The 18,057-nt window shown below is 39.4% G+C and overlaps 2 protein-coding genes across 6 annotated transcripts; one reads left to right on the top strand and one right to left on the bottom strand.

Annotated features, from left to right (window-relative positions):
• Positions 1–57: 57 nt before the first annotated feature.
• ctss1 (cathepsin S, ortholog 1) lies at positions 58–7,983 on the bottom strand. 4 transcript variants are annotated; one of them, XM_071545132.1, is made up of 9 exons: positions 7,938–7,983; positions 7,121–7,150; positions 6,149–6,269; positions 5,917–6,036; positions 3,753–3,905; positions 3,405–3,629; positions 2,674–2,839; positions 1,449–1,554; positions 58–1,184 (listed from the first exon to the last, which is right to left on the bottom strand). In XM_071545132.1, exons 2-9 carry the CDS (start codon positions 7,132–7,134, stop codon positions 1,085–1,087), a joined length of 1,005 nt encoding a protein of 334 aa, XP_071401233.1. In that variant the 5' UTR covers positions 7,135–7,150; positions 7,938–7,983; the 3' UTR covers positions 58–1,084. The 4 variants fall into 4 exon arrangements, with proteins under 4 accessions (XP_071401233.1, XP_071401215.1, XP_071401224.1 ...); XM_071545114.1 differs by having other exon boundaries at positions 6,149–6,289; positions 7,938–7,982; XM_071545123.1 differs by lacking the exon at positions 7,938–7,983 and having other exon boundaries at positions 7,121–7,233.
• A 4,129-nt stretch (positions 7,984–12,112) lies between these two features.
• On the top strand, positions 12,113–18,057 carry lingo4a (leucine rich repeat and Ig domain containing 4a). 2 transcript variants are annotated; one of them, XM_071545268.1, is made up of 2 exons: positions 12,113–12,134; positions 16,256–18,057. In XM_071545268.1, the coding sequence occupies exons 1-2, from the start codon at positions 12,113–12,115 to the stop codon at positions 18,055–18,057; spliced, it is 1,824 nt and encodes a 607-aa protein (XP_071401369.1). The 2 variants fall into 2 exon arrangements, with proteins under 2 accessions (XP_071401369.1, XP_071401363.1); XM_071545262.1 differs by lacking the exon at positions 12,113–12,134 and having other exon boundaries at positions 16,234–18,057.

Below are 18,057 nucleotides of genomic sequence, written 5' to 3' on the forward strand. Positions count from 1 at the left end.
CACTAACTAGAATGTAGGCTACAACTTATTCATTGACCACCAGGAGAAAAAGGCATGACATTTTAACAGAAGTTTATTAACCACATAATCTTACCTATCCAATATTAATTAAATAACAGTTGTCACTAAAATAGGTTTTTGAATATCTTTGTTCCATTGCCCTCTTCAATTCAATGCAATTCAATTCAACTCATTAAAAACACAGAGTAAGGCCACCATTAAAATGGTAACACTTAAAGTAACTGATAAAATATATACATTTCAGTGTATAATTTATTTTAAATATTGCTAAAAGAACAAAGCAAACAAACAAAACATTGTAACAAAACTTGAGTAGTCCACCGCACTCAAAGGGAAGCCAAGCCAACTATGATTTATGAACTGTTATTTAAATAAAAAATAATATATAGGCTATCATAGTTGGCTTGGCTTACATTGTGTTTCCTGGAGTGTTCGGCCTACAGTGTTGTGCGCAGAGCAATTTGGACTGAGACAAACAACATTCTTCAAAATGGCACTGAATGGAAAATGACAGATCTCATTAAAGAAACAGAAGAAAATTCAGACAGCATTAGTCTAGGCAGCATTAGTTTAAAAATGTGATACATCACTGAGAAAGACTGCCAAAACAGATGTTGTTCAGTGATGTTTTTGAAATTTCTACCACTTTGTCATAAAATAAGACCTCAAATAGGATGACAAACTGTTTTCTTTCAGCACTTCATCTGCAAATTCAATGCTAAACATGCAAACAACAAAGTCACGTTGTGTAGACTTGTGTGACTAAATGAGTAACAAGTTGCCAATGACGATGAGGTTATAAGATGTATTTTACTAACAGATGTGATTAATTAGGGATTAATTTGTGTGGCAGCAGGGTCATTCTAGTATCCCAAAAACTGTTAATTAGGTTTCTTAATTCATTCCTGGCTGGCTTTGCCCTGGTTTAAGGTTAATTTTTGTAAGTTCACTATTGATTTGTATCTTTATGAGTGTCTATGTCATTACGTAAACATGTCTGGTAGTTCATATACGATTAAATAACCTAAATTCTATTGACAGATAATTTAGTTGACACACATTTTCACAGTGTAGGGTAGACTGCAAAGTTGGCAATGCCACAGAGATTCTTCTTGTTCCTGGCAATTCGGATGAATCCTCCTTCTCCCCATGCAGTTCCCCAGCTAGAAGCACAAAAACACTCACATTTAAAACCTGCAGACATAAAAGCATTCATATGCCTTCATTATCTCTTCCACATTGCCCAAATTGACCAGGTATAAAAATGACAGCCTTCCAGCTCCATCCCATATAGTAACATGCGGGCCATCTGGGTTCAGCCTGCGTGGGTTCAGTGCTGTGAAGTAACTTCGAACAACTTAAGGGGGAAATTTAAAGGAAAGGGTGGGAGGGGTAAAGAACCTTTTACGATAAGGAGATTAATCCACCTGTTTTTCACAAGCCAGAAGTCTTCTCCTCTGTCTGTCCCATAGCCCACGACCAGCACAGCATGATTTGTTAGCCTGGGATTGCAGCCTGGTGCATTGTATAAACCTGAATGATGAACACAGTTAGTAATATTCTACAATGGTTGTGTAAAACAGTATAATACAACGATAAAACAGTGCCAACAAATGCTTCCAACACTTGTGGTGTACAGGTTTTTGTAGTATATTGAGGTTTTGAGCCTTTTTCAGCCTCAGTCGTATTTACCCTTGATGCCTGAATCTGATGCTTTAGTTAGAAATCACATTCAAATTCCCTTGTGGTGTTTTAGCCACATGGGCCCTTCTTGTGCGATGGGGGAAGAGTAGCATCACAACATCAACTATCCAGTTACCAGGGACTTTCTACTGTAGTGGGTAAAAGTCCCTTCTGATTTTGTATTGATTTTGTTCTTCACTCCCAACAGCCTCCAGTCTACCTGAACATGTACTCTAAACACCTGCAAAACTCATAAAAATCACGTCACCTTTCCTTTTTTATGAAAAGTTGCTTCATTATGCCTTAAAGATACAATGAAGAATTTCTTTAATGGTGTTCATTTTGCGTATATTCGCATATATTCAGAAGAAATCTCTTAACTCATCACAACTCAAACTACATCTCTGTTTTGCTTGACCTTTAACACCTTCAAAATATGTAAATATTACAGATGTAAACCTCAGAACACTTGTTAACCTTTCAGTTTAGCTTTCAGAAACTTTCAGTCCTTTTACAAAAAAGCACAGACAGCAGTAGGGCGCTCCATGATGGAGTGTGGGCCTTTAATACAGACTCTAGGGAAGAGTAGTATTTCAGAAAAAGGAAGTGATACTATTATGTTTAGCATGGTATTTCCATAACATTTGTGGATTTTTTTTTAGTGGAGCAGGTGTATTACGGTATTTAGGTATTAGGTTTTTTTCAGATACACCATCAGAGTAATGAATCAGCTAATGAACAAAGGGACAATGTCTTTAAAATATTTCAATGATTGAAAAAAAAACCCAAAAAACAAATGTGCCAAAAATGCTGATGTTTTCCAAGAAACTTTGGGAGAGACTGTACTGTTATATATATTTAGCTGCTTTCATTCTCTACAAACACAGATTTCAGTTTTCTCAGGTGTTATTCAAAGCAGTAGAGCCCAGAGCTTCCCTTTCATCCCCATGCTGAGGTTTCCAGCCTCACCTCCTCTGTATTGATGGAACGATGGCAGCATGGCGTTCACAGCAACAGCGACCGGTCCCACTGCTGCCACCACAGCCTGCAGTGTCTTCTCGTCTCCCCGGGGAAGGACATGGAAACCCGAGCAGTAGCCGGCCTTTCCCGTGACGGAATAGCGACACTTCCCATCCTTGAGGTGGTGACAAATAGAAACAAAACTGAGCACAGAATACATCACATATCACATTTCCACAATAAAAGGTGGCACGTATCATGCATATCATATTATAAAAATAATTTTTTGTCTTAAATCCAGGTTTTTGTCTATTATATATTTTTGTTTGTTATATATCTGTACTATAATATATACCTTAATATTAAATATAATATACATATACATATAAATCTTGTATCTACATTAGAAAACAGATTTTTGAAAGGTAGATTGGAATGTTGGTGCTACACACCAGATACACATTTGTCAAAATACAATTCCCACTTCAAAATATAATAAAAATTCATGTTTCACTGTCACATACAACACGCTTCATAAGATTAGTTGAAATGACATATTGCTTGATGTTTCTGTCTGTGCTTTGACAGTCAGTGTGACAGTGAAGACATCTACCAATTCTATTTTGGTTTTCGGCAGCAAGACTACACTTTTCTTATGTTTAGATTAGGGATTGGGCCTGTAATATTTTGAGATCAGCATCAACAAAATGTTTTTTATTTGCATAAATACTGAGGATAACCTTGTGTTCGTAGGGGTAAAATTTCTCAGAGTCAATGCCTCCGTTGCGGATTATGTATTTGAAGGATTTAGAGATGTAGCCCCCTCTGCAGCCGAGGTTTCCGTCAGTGGTGCTGCAGTCCACCAGGTTCTGGGGGCTCAAGGAGACCAGGACCCCCGTCCGCTTCTTCATCTGGCCCTCAAGGGCTCCTGCAGAACTGAACGCCCAGCAGGACCCACACAAACCCTTTTTGTTTGTGTGTGTGTGCAAAAAAGAGACAGAGAAAAAGGAAAAAAATCAGAATCATCATGTGAAATGCCACATTGATTCCATTAGTATACTCACTATTCCTCTTATTTCATGGCTCACCTGGTTTCGGACCGGACCGACCATGTCCTTCTTCCTCCAGTCCACACTCAGAGGGACCGGCAAGCCGCTCGCTTGCTTGAAGGTCCAGTTTCTAAAGTTACCAGGGTCTTCCACCTTTAAACCGTTCAGCTTCTCATTGACTTCCTCTGCTGTCTTAATAGAAAAAAACAGAGGATTCATAAATGTATGAAATGTGTGTGACGGACAAAAGTATTACAGTTTCAAAGGTTGTGGATGAAACACTGAAAAGCCTCAGGCCTGTTTCATGTTAAAATATATTTAATGTGTCTCTACAGCAGGGTAAGGTCACAATGAGACACATACAATTTACAAAATTTAATCTACTTAAATTTTGAGAACAAATCACATTTATTTACATGAAACTGTCCTGAAGCTTTTTTGTGTGCCATGGAAGCACCACCTCAACTTCAACAACCTCTTTCAAAAGTTCTAGTCAGGATTTTCTTCAGTCCACAACACTGAAACGTCTCTACTATTATACTCTTTTGTGTTTAGATTAACTCACACCTCTATTAAAGTCCATGTTCCTTGACAAATGTGAGTTGAAGTTGCCAGAAAGACAGAATGAGGTTTACCTACACATTTTATGGCACAGCATGAAAATTATTGGGTGACACCTCAAGAATGCAGTTCCATTGTAATGTTACATTCTTAATATTCTATGCCACTTTACATGTACATATGACTTAATAACACATATACTATGTTTGGGAAAGCTAATAATCATAGTGCTCGATTGTCCAGATTGCCCCGGCCTATTCTGGATTAAATAAATCCGATTGTATAAAAGAAGATAACACCTATTCCAGGTCAGGGTTTAAATTAAGCCTCCATGGGGTCAGGTTTAACTTCAGATTAACAACCACCTCACAGCAACAGAGGCCAAAGAGTGTAAATGTACATTAGTCCAGGATGTCAGGAGTGGGTCTGCGGGTTCGGCTGGTGCACAGGTCCTGGAGGGGTGAGTGGGTGTAGGATGGGGTGGAGAGGGACTGGTGTTCAGGATAATAATGTTAACCATACAATCTGTTTCCACTAGAGGTCTCTCAGTCCCATAACTGTCCTAATGGGTGGTGTGGTGTTGCACTGCCGGACAGTTTGGTGCTACAGTTTGTTGAGTATTTGTAGTCTTGGATGTTTTATATCAATAGTGATTTTTTCTTAATGTTGTGCCTGCTAGAAGAGTCATTTATGGTCAACATCCATGAGGTTACATGAGTGAGTGATGAGCCGTGGGTTAGTGTGCTGCTTGATCTCATGTCCAGAGGCCATTCAAGAATCTGGAGAGCATATACAAAAGGTCTTAGGCGGTAAAATAATGATTTTGATACATTTCTATTTCATCTATGGTATTCTATTTAATCAGTGGTTTGGCTGATGTTGAATCTATGTATTAAACATCAAACAATTATCCAAACAATTTAGTGTTTACATGTAATTATCAAGAAGAGTTTAACAGAGCAGAATATAGAGGGGTTCTCCTCTTTGTTGCAGTGGGATCGAGTGAGCCTTACCAAATATCACCACCAAGTGGTGACAAAAAACAAATGGATGATTATGAAAAAACAATCTGCCAGATGACACCAGTGGCTCTGTGTAGAAATGTTCACAGTGTGACTAAATGAGTAACAAGTTGCCAATGACGACGAGGTTATACTGTAAGATTTATTTTACTAACAGATGTGATTAATTAGGGATTAATTTGTGTGGCAGCACAAAAACTGTTAATTAGGTTTCTTAATTTATTCCTGGCTGGCTTTGGTTTAAGGTTAATTTTTGTAAGTTCATTATTGATTTGTATCTTCATGAGTGTCTATGTCATTACGTCTATGCCCACTGCAACCCGGGCATAGGCGTAATGAGGATCTTAATGAGGATCTTCCACTAAAAGGAGTTGTCTGTTATTACAGTTATTAAAATCACAATAGTTTTTGTATAATATTTGTCACGCTGGCTAATATTTTCTTAGATTTGTCAGTTTCTCCAGATTAAGATCTATTCACTCTATGTCTTAATGTAACACATGTCTATGAGCCCTAAATTTCACATTCCTGCTTTCTAGGTATAAAACTTATAATACAAACTGTTGATTGATTGATTGATTGATTGACTTTATGGGTATAACAGTGGAGTAGAAGCCTACCATGTCAGTCAAGTGGTTGAGTCCCATAGTGAAGTTGTGCTGTCCTGCTGAAGCCTCCTGATTGTGTCTCAGCACCAGCTTCAGGTTCTTCTCCCAAACAGTCCTCCTGTAGACCTCAGTCTGAAACAAACACATTGACTGCCTGGTCAGATGGTGCACCAGTGTGTGTGTGTGTGTGTGTGTGTGTGTGTGACAGAGAGAGAAAAAGAAAGAGAGGTTTTCAAAATCTTACCTGATTATCATAAACCTTCTGATACTTGATTTTCCACTCTTCCCATTGTTCATCTAAGGCAGAGGAAGACTGACAAAGGACCAGAGAGGCCAAAAGCAACGCGACACACAAGATGTGCATTCTGCAAAGGCAAAAACAAGACTGCTCACATTAATGAGCACATATCTAATTCTCATGTTATTCTGACAATTTAGAAGAATCACTCACAATTTGAACTGTCACACTGTTAAACAGGGGTTGTGGTAAATTGTCTGAATACATCTCAACTATCTCAGTGCCTGTTTACAAATGAATATGACTAAAGAATCAAAAGTAATATTTCAAACAAGCTTTGTTCAAAAAATAGCTTGATTAACTTGACTTTTAAGGCTCATCTCAAACAATTCCAACATAAACATTTTACAGATTCATAAAAAGCCGACTTTTAGAATTGATGTGTTTGTAGTATCAGTCCCTGTATCAGAGCTAACTAGTTCAACAGTAAAATATATCAGATGCCGATATTAAGTTTTCTGTGGTGGGAAATATTGTTATACATTTAGGTTAAAGACTAATGTGTATTAAATGTATTCGTGCTAACAATGTACTCTTGAGCAATACACAATCTGAAAACACAATATGGTACTGATATTTTGAATGTTAAACACAGGTAGCAGTTGCTACAGTCTGTCAAAAATGTGTACCTTTTTCAATTTAAGAACTGTTTTGATATCACAATAATCAATACAATTATAATGATACTAGGCTGTCATGTTCTTCTTTTATGTTACAGTAAACTTATAGAGTAGTAAACGCTGCAAAAAGAGGAAGTTCAACATCTTGTTTTACTGTAATCTCTGACTCGCTGTCTCAGTAAATCATTTCTGTTCCCTGCCAGTAATCAATATGACGAAACTGCATTTTCACAGAATACTATCCATCCAAACCATCCAAACGCATTGCTAAAAATAAGAGAAAAGGGTTGACATTTACCTTGCTACAATCATCTGGGTTCTGTGTGTCCTGGAAAGAAAGTGCACTTCTCAGACTTCACATGCTAGAAAACCTTCACGCTTAAAAGAGGAAGTGTACTGTAGTTTCCGGATGAACTGGTTTTTTTGGACTCTGTTTTTTTTCCTCTCTGTTTATCTGCTGTCTTTGGACTCTGTTTTTTTTCTCTCTGTGTATCTGCTGTCTGGCTTGTCATGTGAATCTAATTTCAAACTTACTGTGCAGTGACCAAATATCATTATACCCTTCCTGCTGGTGGTTTGCCCAATACCTTCCCTGTAACTCTCCAAATACACTATTTTGGAATCTCTGGCATGGGGTTTTTGTTTTTTTTAACAGAAAGCCACAAAAACTTTGTTACAACGTTCTTTACAGGGTTAAAGGAAAAAGGATAACACAATGAGAACCAATCTAAAGAGACAAAAAAGACCCAGTACGGATACTGTAAAACACATCAGTCACACTGAAAGGCTATAAAGTGAAAGTGTAACTGGTTGAGAATAAAACAATTGATAAGCATGTATGCAGGAGAGCAGTCACTCTGCCTTTGTAAATCAAAATCAAAAGAGTCCTACTCAAACACTGGCATGTTCTACAACTCATGTTCTTCTCAAATGCAACGCCAAACCTCAGATTATCTAATACATGCCCAACCCAGCACCCTGGACAGGCTGCCAGCACCCACAGGACACCAGCCTTGTGTACACTGTTATTGCTCTATTTGTCCCTTTTCCCACAAACCTTCCAAACACCCCCAAAACCCCAGCACTGGCCAGACTATCAAATTACACTCTCTTACCTCCCAGGGAGTTACATATATGCCATCCATTGCCTCTGCTCCAAACTATATGTGGCTAAGACATCTCGCACCCTTCAGACACGCAGTATTGAAGTATAAGAGCAGTATAAACAGGAAGGACATCACTTCCCCACTTGCTTCCCATTTCATGGAACGTGGACACTTGGTTACAGAACTGAAATTGTGGGCCATACGGAGTGAGAAGTCCTCCGCAAGGGGAGGAGACTGTAACTGTGACCATAACCCAGTGGATTTTTAATCTGGGAACTCTCTCTCCTGAGAGACTACTATTTGTGTACTGTGGCTATTGGTAATTTGTTTTGGGGTGGTTTCAAGTGATGTCACATGATCTCCCCTTTCCCTATTTCTAGGTTCATCCTCCACTTCCATTCTATTCTTCCTGAGGAAGAGCTTTGAGCTTGAAACGCGTTGCATATAGCTGCATGTCCTACAGTATATAACCCTTATGGTGTTCGTCTCATGCTCACTTATGTGTTTTTGTTCATTTGTGCACTTATATGTAGCATTAAATAAACTTTCACTTCTTGCATTCAATGAACTTCCAATTTGTTTATTTTTTTTATCTATCTTTGGGCTCCCATGGAAGACCTTTTCCCACTGTTATTTATATGGATTTTTAAAAATTATTTTTAGGGCAAAACTTGCCTGATCAACCTCATGGCACCCCCAAGAAACTGTTAAATTATAGTCACGCATAGTGTTTTCATACTGGGCAGCTGTGTGACTTCTATCACTCCCAAATTGCTATAGCTCCCTCACAGTACCCAGTACAGTCATTATCAATGTGCTGGTTTTCCTTTCATTTAATATCATAAGCAGACATCAATTTCTCGGTGCATGATGTTGACAGAGTGAACAGGTCACATGAGATAGACTGAGATAGATAGATGCTCCACGCTTATGTTCAGATCATAAACCTAACCTTTGTCCACTGACCACAGCGGTCAGTAAAGTCAGAGTTTCATCAGCCAACTTAATATCTTAGCAGCCAGCGTTTTTAGAACAGAAAAAATGGGTTGTGGAATTGGCTGACTTACCAACCGCAGTGCAAATGTACCACTAATGATGCTAATTTCTTTCAGCGTCAGTCTGATTTCTTAATGAGAGTGGCAGTTTAGCTTGAACTCTCAGCAGGAATGCTTGAAAAGGCAACTTCGCTTTGGCTGTTAAACTAGAAATCCAAGGCTCTTCACATTCAGAGAATCGTTAATGTCGTCAGCACCAACCACAGCAGCAGACAGTTTGCCCTTGTTTGGAAAATACAGTGGTGGGTGATGACTGTACTGCAGAGCCTGCTGCATTCACCTTGAGTTACAGTTATATGACTACTTCTTCACCTATTAGTAAAGCCTTGAATCTGTTGCCAGGGCTTTATTTGGCTTCATACATAAATGGGGAATGTTAAGCTTGTCTCTTTATAGTCCTAAACTTCAACAACCTCTTTCAAAAGTTCTAGTCAGGTTTTTCTTCAGTCCACAACACTGAAACGGCTCCACTATTATACTCTATTGTTTTTAGATTAACTCACACCTCTATTAAAGTCCATGTTCCTTGACAAATGTGAGTTGAAGTTGCCAGAAAGACAGAATGAGTCTGTTTATAGGCCTAGACTGAATTAATTAATTAATTAATTAATTAATTAATTCATTCATTCATTCATTAATTCCTTCATTCATTTTCTTTACCTGCGTATTCCTATTAAGAGCCAGGGGGGGCTGGAGCTTATCCCAGCATGCACTGGGCAGAAGGCAGGGAAACACTGTGGACCGGTCACCAGTCCATCGCAGGAATAGACTGAATTTATGTGATGAAATGTTGTTGTGTGATGGCTGGATTAATTGTAGATGGACTAGTGGATGCGGTGTGATCTGCCAATTGTTTTGGAGGGTATAAAATCTCACTGTTGTGTTCTGGATCTGTGTGTGGGGTTCTGGGTGCTGGATAGGCTTTCTCATGGTTAATTTGTGTTGCTTTTGTGTGTTGATGCTTTCTCAGAATTTCCTTTTTGTGTGCGAGCTACTGGTGTGAACCTGTCAGCATAAAGAAATGTTTCCAGTAAGCCTATATAGAGTGTGAAATGTACTCTCTGATGCCTTGTACTTGCATCTGTTCTTGTGTGTGCATGTGTTCCCATAAATCCAAGAGCAAATTATAATTATGACTCATTAAATAATTGAGTGCTTCCTAAGCACAGGCAAGGAAAATCTCTGGCACCACTGATGTAGAAAAGGTTTGTTTACATCTGTAAACACACATGTTAAATAGACTATATTTTGAGTTATGATGGCAAGGATGACATGGGATCCATATGTAAAAAAGGTGTATTGTTGCATTAAGAATCTTTTAAGAAAATACTAAAAATGACCCTCAAATGGTTTTATACCATGTACATAAACTGTTATAATTTGTGCCTCTTCATCCAAAGAAGTATCAAAATACTTGATGTATGATGCATGGGTTAGCATGGGATGTATATTCCCAAAATATGCAGTGTCATTAAAATATTTCTGTATCTCACGTTACATAACATGCTGAGTAGTGCCGCATACCTTATGGACACTGAAAGCAATACTGAAGAATTACCCAAAACAGCAGCCGCCACCACAGGGGAGAGCAGGGAACAAAAAATATAAAAAAAACAAAAAAAAAACACAGAAGGTATTATAGAATGTGCAACTTTGATTTGGCTGGGACACGTTCTTGGTTTGCGTCACTGATCTTTTCTCTTCCTGAACCCGGGGTTGGACAGAGAATTGCTGATGAACGCAGGTTCCGAGGAACCAGATGGCAAATTCCTGACTCAGCGTTGGCCTCTCTTCAGCGGTGATACCACGCATCTCTCGACACACCGTGTAATCCTGCAGCCGAGGGCAGACGGAGGCTTCTGCTTAGACACCTCACTGCTTTTCATTCTTTCACTTTCGTTGAGTCTGGATTGAGTGTTTGCTTTTTCATCAATATTTGATATATACTTAACATGGCAGTGGAAGGCAGAGTGCGGTTGTAAATAGGAAGACTGGATCCAGGTTCAAGCCCCAGTGACAGCAAACATCGACCCTGCTGAAGTGTCTTTGAGCAAAGCACTGAATCCCCACCAGCTTCAGGACCACTACCATGTAATAGATCCTGACCCCCTGTGGTGGGCGGTGAGAGAAAACAAGATTTTCCTTCAGGGATCAATAAAGTATCACATTATCATTATTATTTCTACAAAGTTAATGTCCAAAAAAGGGTTTATTTCTTTTGTAAATGATTTGAACTCATTCAGGCTGAAGCATCAGCTCCACTCTGATGCCTTTACTTGATTAGAAATATATTAATATTATAATTAGAAACCTTCAACAACTGTCTACTATTACATATGGTTTTCACTTTCAACTAGGAACAATCAGCACAGCGGTATTATAATTAACAGCAGTTAAATTTTTCAAGCACATCCATAGTCAATTATTCAGGTTCAGTTCAGTTAGAGACACATCCTGTCCTTTTTTTCCTGTCTCATGGGACCCAGCGTGCAAGTCTGCTGTTATGTTGGTGGATGTTTTTTCTGTCATGTCATTTGTTGTGTTTTGTTTTGTGTAAAATCAATAATATGTCATTAAAAAAGGGACTCGGGAGGAGATTATAGGTTATTCAATCATCAACGGGAAAAGAAACCAAATGTGCAATGTGTTTTTCGTGTCATACAGTCAGCAAATTCTGAATATTTGATAGATGTTACACTTCTTACTGTTGTGACTTTACACTGATGGCATCACCTTTTTCTTTTTTTTTGCACATATACATTTCTCCATTAGCCTAGATAGCAGTAACTCCAGGACATTTGGATCTTAAAAAAAAAAGACAAAAGTTGTTCTGTTCCTTGACTTAATGTAAATAAGAAAGTAATGAATGATGCAATAAAGTCCAAACTGGATGTTGTTATATTATCAGTCCATGGTCCCCATGCAGCTTCAATTTGTTCGACTAGTTAAGCAGTGAGTCTTTTCACCTAAATAATACTAATACTAATAATAATACTAATACTACTGTACTAGTACTACTGTAATTCTGATGGGAAAATCTGACAGGTTGTACAAGACATTTTAACCTAAAACTCCCCTCTATTTGCTGCAAACCAGTAATTTACAAAACAATTGCAAAGATCTACAGTTATGTGTCTGTCTGTATCAAACTTCCACTAGAGTCCGACAGACCACAGAGCTATGAAGATATCCCTTTATTTATAAGCGTGAGTCCCTAAATTCATTCCCATCTGGTGTTACACCTAAATCTCTGTACTTGGCTGACCTGTGCTTGCCTCCTGTCATCCAATGCAGAGTGCTGGACCAGTTCCATGGGCTCGTATATAATCCCCCAGCATGCCCCGACCAGAGCCAGGTTGTTGTTGCCATGAGGACAGCAAAGTAATAGCAACACGCTTCCTCCATACAATTGACAATTTCAACAAGGGAGGATGAAGCATTCCCGTTGTAGTCCGTCTGCACGTTTTTCTCACATTGCACGTTTCATTTGGACATATTTTTGAGCATCAGGAGGTTTTTAAAAGGGGGAATTACAGGAATTTGAATAAAAAAAACAAACCAAACAACGCATCCTGCTTTTACAGTGTTTCTCCATTCTCTCTAGTTCTATCAACAATGATCCAGAGACACTTTCAGAAGGAAGAATTCACAGGTATTAATGCACTGGTGTGTTTTGTGCTTGTCTTCATAAAAATGTGAAAATGGAGCTATCACAATGGCAAGACTTCCACACCGAAGAGACGGTGAGTTATTAGATTTTTATTATTTATTTTGAGAGCAAATACATTATATCCCTCTTTTTTATCACCACCTTCAGTATCTTAACTTTTGAAACTGTCAACACATAGTGAAGGACTGTGATTTCACCGTTGTACACCATTCTCACTTTTTATTTTTTTTATTTTAGCATGCGCACTCTCATAGGAGTTCAGCAGCAGTCAGCCTCCATCATTCATGTCCCTGGGGATCTGCTGTCACCACCAGCACTCTATTTTCCCCAGCTCTCCATATCAATAACTGTGAAGAGACAAAATTGCTTCTTGAAAATATATTATCCTAGATACAGTAAGAAATCATATTACCTAGCTCTATACTTTGGTATGTTCATTTGATAAAAGTTTGATTATTAGACTAACTTTTCAAAATAAAAGTATTGGTGGTGACCATGAGTTCCAAAAACAGCCCATGTAAGCGTTTAACCATTTTTTAACTTATATGGAGATACATGCACGAAAAAGTGTAAAAGTTGTACCAAAATTAAATAGCACTTTAAGTCTGCTTAAGAATAAGAATGTAATAAAATATTTTTTTGGCTAAATGTGAATATATTTGGCTTTCCTAGCTTTAGTAAGCATGACTAATTCTACATTTCACATTAATATCACAGCTTGTTGCTCTTTCTAGTAGTTTAAATCTCTCTGGACTTTTGATGGTATTCTCTGTGCAGATAATGTCACAAATGTAAGAGAAACCAACCCTACTGTTGTCTCCCTCGCCCTCCCCCTGTTCGTATTCCCTCTGCCAAATTATAGTGTTGCATCTTTCAGCAAGGCAAAGGGTGTGGAGAACAGCCAAAACTGAGGGTGGCTTCACACTTCAAAGTGTCATTTTTTTTTTTTTTTTTTACCACTCCACTGGCAATTTATACAGTGAGTTTGGCCACTCACACATTTTTCTGATGACTTGTTTCCTTAGTCCTTTTCATACATAATTGGTTTGTTACCTCAAATTCTTTTTCCCATGTACAAAATGTAATGTCTCTTTTCTCTATGTGTTTACAGCACAGATGAAAATAGATTATGATTACATGTTACAGCAATGTTGACCAGTCACAGCCAAAATTCATACATTGATATATATATATAATACTTGTGCCTGGACAGCCACTACATTTTTATGAAGCTTTGTCCACTGTATACAGAAATATATTTTTTTGGCTTTTGCTGCCCCCTATTGGTGGATTCAGCAACAGTTTTATAAACATGAGTGCTGGCCTCTGATGAGCATGTTTACCAAACTTGATGATAATTGGACAAATGGTCATATAGTTAGAGTCAGTATTGGCTAGTTGGGCAGTTGTCATCCTTTAATTAACATTGTACAAAGTTGCAATATATATGCAGCATCTCATGGAAAATTGAACAAATGATGAAAAAAAATCGGGAGAAAGGCAATATGATCCCAGCCCTCCTGGGTCTGAGCACATTATTAAACCATCAGCAATTAAAACACAAAATGCTCTACATAAAGTGGAACTGTATTGCCCCGAGGCAAATTCCTTTTGGCCTTGAGATATATTTAGCCTCCAGACCTTTCTGCCAGTATGTTGTAGCCTCATGTTTGTATATTGTTATGAGGTTGAATAGATTCTTCCATTACCATACCTACAAGTCTCAGCAGTATCCAATTAAATAAAAAAGTAGCCTATTCAATGGAGTAATGAATGCCAAATACTTTAACATTATAAGAATCTGGAGTACCCAGTACACAGTCGAGCAAGTAAATCCACCACACGTGATGCCAAACGTGTTGCCACTCATGTGCCCTTGCTGTTCTGCCCTGTCTCTCCCTTTCCCTGCTTTCCAACTGTGTGAATAAATATAAATTTTAAAAAAAGAAGATGATGAATGGCCTCCCCACTCTCTTTTACAGCTGGATTTAATGGGAGTGTTCAATGAGACAAAATTATCCCCTAGTGACAAAACAACATCTGGTTGACTGTTTATTTAGCCTTTTCTCCAACAGTCCCCTTCAAATTACTGCTTAAGCTTTTGCCGGCCAAAATTAGCACTAGTTGTGTTGTAATGGTGATTGTCCATGGACCGAAAATTAAGGCATCTCCCCGCTCTGCAGATATTTACAGCCCTTCAGTCCTGATTAAGTTCAAGACGGCAGGTTGATTGAATTGCATTTAAGTACAAGATCTTTCTAGGTACAGAAATTGCACAGACTGCCACAGCAGCCACACAGTATGGCATTTTAGCAACTGCTGAAATTTTATATAAAAATTGGATGGTGGATGTTTCCTTTAAAGGGGAAATAAGTAAGGTTTCACTGCCCCATAGCACAAAATTACCATAAAATATCTGCAAGGGCTTGGTAGAGTTCTTGATCAATACCAATGATTCAACAGTTACTTTGGCAGAGATTTCTGACGCTTCTCAACTACAAAGGCTAAAAAGAGTTTGTTCAAGCCAAAAAAGCAAATGGCAATGCAAGCGGGCTGTGCCAGAGATTTGTGTAGGAAGAGATAAACTCTGCTGATGTAACCGCAATTCCTACTGGTCCTATAGAGGTCATAGATTACTTAATACTGGTTTAAAAATGCAGTTTAGAGGATTATAGTGCTCTCATTAAAGCCAACCCACTTCTGATCTATACAGCCTTTAAAAACAACAGGATCAGCAGTTCCATAAACCAGCTACAGATTGAATGTCCTAAATTAAATATACAACTGTGAAACTGACACTAACCAACTTGCCAGGGAAATTGCTAACTAAGCTAAACTCTCTAGCTTTTCCCTATTTTGTGCCTATGCTTGCACACTACAAATGCAAATAATTGGTGTGTGATTTGTTGTGTACAAAACGATATGGGTGCTTCGGTGTTGCTGGCAGTGCTATGTGCAAGTGTGCTGTGTCATGTTGCATCACTTTCGTATACATCATCACAGCAAAGAATATCAACTTTATTATTATTTAAAAAGTTGATATGTATTTGATATGTCTATATTATATGATTTTATGATTATCGCTATACAATGAATAGCATAATTCTAAACTGAAAATCATTGGTATTTGTAGTTTAACAGTGGCGATTCAGCATCACCATCTGACCACATTTTCCTTTGTTTTTGTGTTTCTGTTTCTTCAGCATTAATGGACCCAAGGAGACTGAACTCTTCATCAACAGGTTTCTGGTTATGAAAAGCTACTTCTTGCTGTCCAAGTGGTGAGTAAAGTCAACAACACTTTCTTTGTAAGGGGTTTATGTACAGCAGCACATTCATAACAGGCTCATGCCATGTGTGACGACATAAATATTCAACATTTATCACAGCTTCATTATACTGTATTAATGTAATATTCATGTAATATGATTGTGTATATGTCAAAATTCAGAACCAATATTATGTTATCCCTGCTTCTGTATTGTAGTAAGAAATATTACACAGGGTTTTTCCCAAATTTTGGGACATCACCAATTTTCTTTCACCACCTTCTCTCTCTCACACGCAGGCGAGCCACCAGATGTTTGAGGGGTCTGCTGTCCGGCGACGGCTGTGCTGGGCGGCGCTCTGCCTGTGGGCGGCGGGGCTGGCATGTGCAGCAGAAACACCCCGGCCTTGTCCGCCGCTCTGCCAGTGTGACGCTGAGCTGCTGCAGGTGAACTGCTCCCATCGCCAACTGACCGCAGTGCCCGATGGTCTCCCACAGGACTCTCGACTATTTAACTTAACTCACAATAAGATCAAGACTCTAGTGCATCAGCAGTTCAAGACTTTGACACAACTATGGGACTTGGATTTAAGCGACAACATTCTGGTAATGATCGAAGTGGAAGCCTTCCTTGGCTTGCAAAGCCTGCTGACTCTGCGTCTTGCGCGCAATCACCTGAAGATTATTCCTGTGGGAGCGTTCGTTGGCTTGACAAAACTGCAGCTACTGGACATAAGTGGCAATGAGATCCTGGTTTTGCTAGATTTTACTTTCCGTGACTTGGCGGCCCTGCAGTATATCAAGGTGGGAGAAAATGACCTAGTTTTCATCTCTCGTCATGCTTTCGCAGGCCTAACTAGTCTGCAAGACCTGCACCTAGACCGATGCAATCTCACTGCTGTGCCAACAGAGTCACTCACGCAACTTAGTGGGCTGACGAGCCTTCGTTTTGGGCGGCTTGGCCTCACGACACTGCCAAACAACTCTTTCCGTCATCTAGGGCGCCTCAAGGAACTTGTCATTTCCCGTTGCCCCTGGCTGGAGACCCTGGCAGCAAACAGCCTCTTCGGACTAAATCTTACATCTCTAACTATCTGCAACTGCAACCTTAGTGCTGTACCCTATATCCCATTGCATCACCTTGTATATCTTGTATACCTTGATCTTTCCTTTAATCCAATCACCTACATCCATGGGAACTTGCTCGGGGACTTGCTACGGCTCCAAGAGCTTCATCTGGTTGGAGGAGGACTGCTGCGCATTGAACTTGGAGCATTCCGTGGTTTGGGACATTTCAAATTGCTGAATGTGTCTGGAAACCTCCTAACCACACTTGAGGTGGGAGCTTTCCATTCAGCGGACAACCTAGAACTTCTGAGACTTGATAACAATCCGCTAGCATGCGACTGCCGTCTGCTGTGGGTGCTGCACAGGCGCCTGTATCTGGACTTTGGTGGACATCCGCCGATTTGCACTACCTCGGTCCAGTTGCAGGGCTTGAATTTTCTAGACTTTTCTGAGGCCGAGCTCCCAGGCCTGTTCACATGTCGGCAGTCTCGAATTTTGAACCGCAAACCTCAAGAAGTGCGAGTAGAACAGGGACACACTGTTTTGTTTTATTGCAACGCAGATGGTGACCCTCTGCCCTCCATCATCTGGCTAAACCCACAGCTAACACCTTTATCAATCATTGGTAGGATTCGGGTTCTGACCAATGGCTCACTGGAGGTTCGCTATGCACAGCCTCAAGACAGCGGTACTTATCTCTGTGTAGCATCCAATGCTGCGGGGAATGACAGCCTGCCTGTTAGCCTCCACGTCCGAGGCTTTCCATCGTCTTCTCGAAACCACTTTCGTCTTGAAAGTTGGTTTGACTTTCCCTCTGGCTCTCCAGCTGTGAATGGAACTCAACAATTCTCATTTGATGTCAAAACGCTCCTGATAGCAGTGACCATTGGGTTTCTGTCATTCTTCAGCTCTGTAACCATATGCTTCATCTTCATGTTCTTTTGGAGTAAGGGCAAAGGGCAAATCAAGCACACAGCCACAATCGCATATGTGCCACGAAGCGCCATGACAAATAGTACTGGAGGCAAGAGTATGGAAACAGGCAGGTTCACAATGAAGCTAATATAA

This window comes from Centroberyx affinis, unplaced genomic scaffold, assembly GCF_046629955.1.
Source record: "Centroberyx affinis isolate AG114_WGS23_722 - 3 ecotype Tasmania unplaced genomic scaffold, CSIRO-AGI_Caff_v1 ptg000254l_1, whole genome shotgun sequence".
NCBI classification, from domain to species: domain Eukaryota; kingdom Metazoa; phylum Chordata; class Actinopteri; order Beryciformes; family Berycidae; genus Centroberyx; species Centroberyx affinis.

Excerpts from the sequence above, each read along its gene's own strand:
- ctss1 (XM_071545114.1), bottom strand. The coding sequence starts at position 7,967 with ATGGATGGCATATATGTAACTCCCTGGGAG. Across the intron at positions 7,151-7,937 it reads TATATGTAACTCCCTGGGAG|GACACACAGAACCCAGATGA; the intron begins GTAAGAGAGTGT and ends CTTTCTTTCCAG. Across the intron at positions 6,290-7,120 it reads ACCCAGATGATTGTAGCAAG|TCTTGTTTTTGCCTTTGCAG; the intron begins GTAAATGTCAAC and ends TAATGTGAGCAG.
- lingo4a (XM_071545268.1), top strand. The coding sequence starts at position 12,113 with ATGTGTCTGTCTGTATCAAACT. Across the intron at positions 12,135-16,255 it reads GTGTCTGTCTGTATCAAACT|GGCGACGGCTGTGCTGGGCG; the intron begins TCCACTAGAGTC and ends GGTCTGCTGTCC.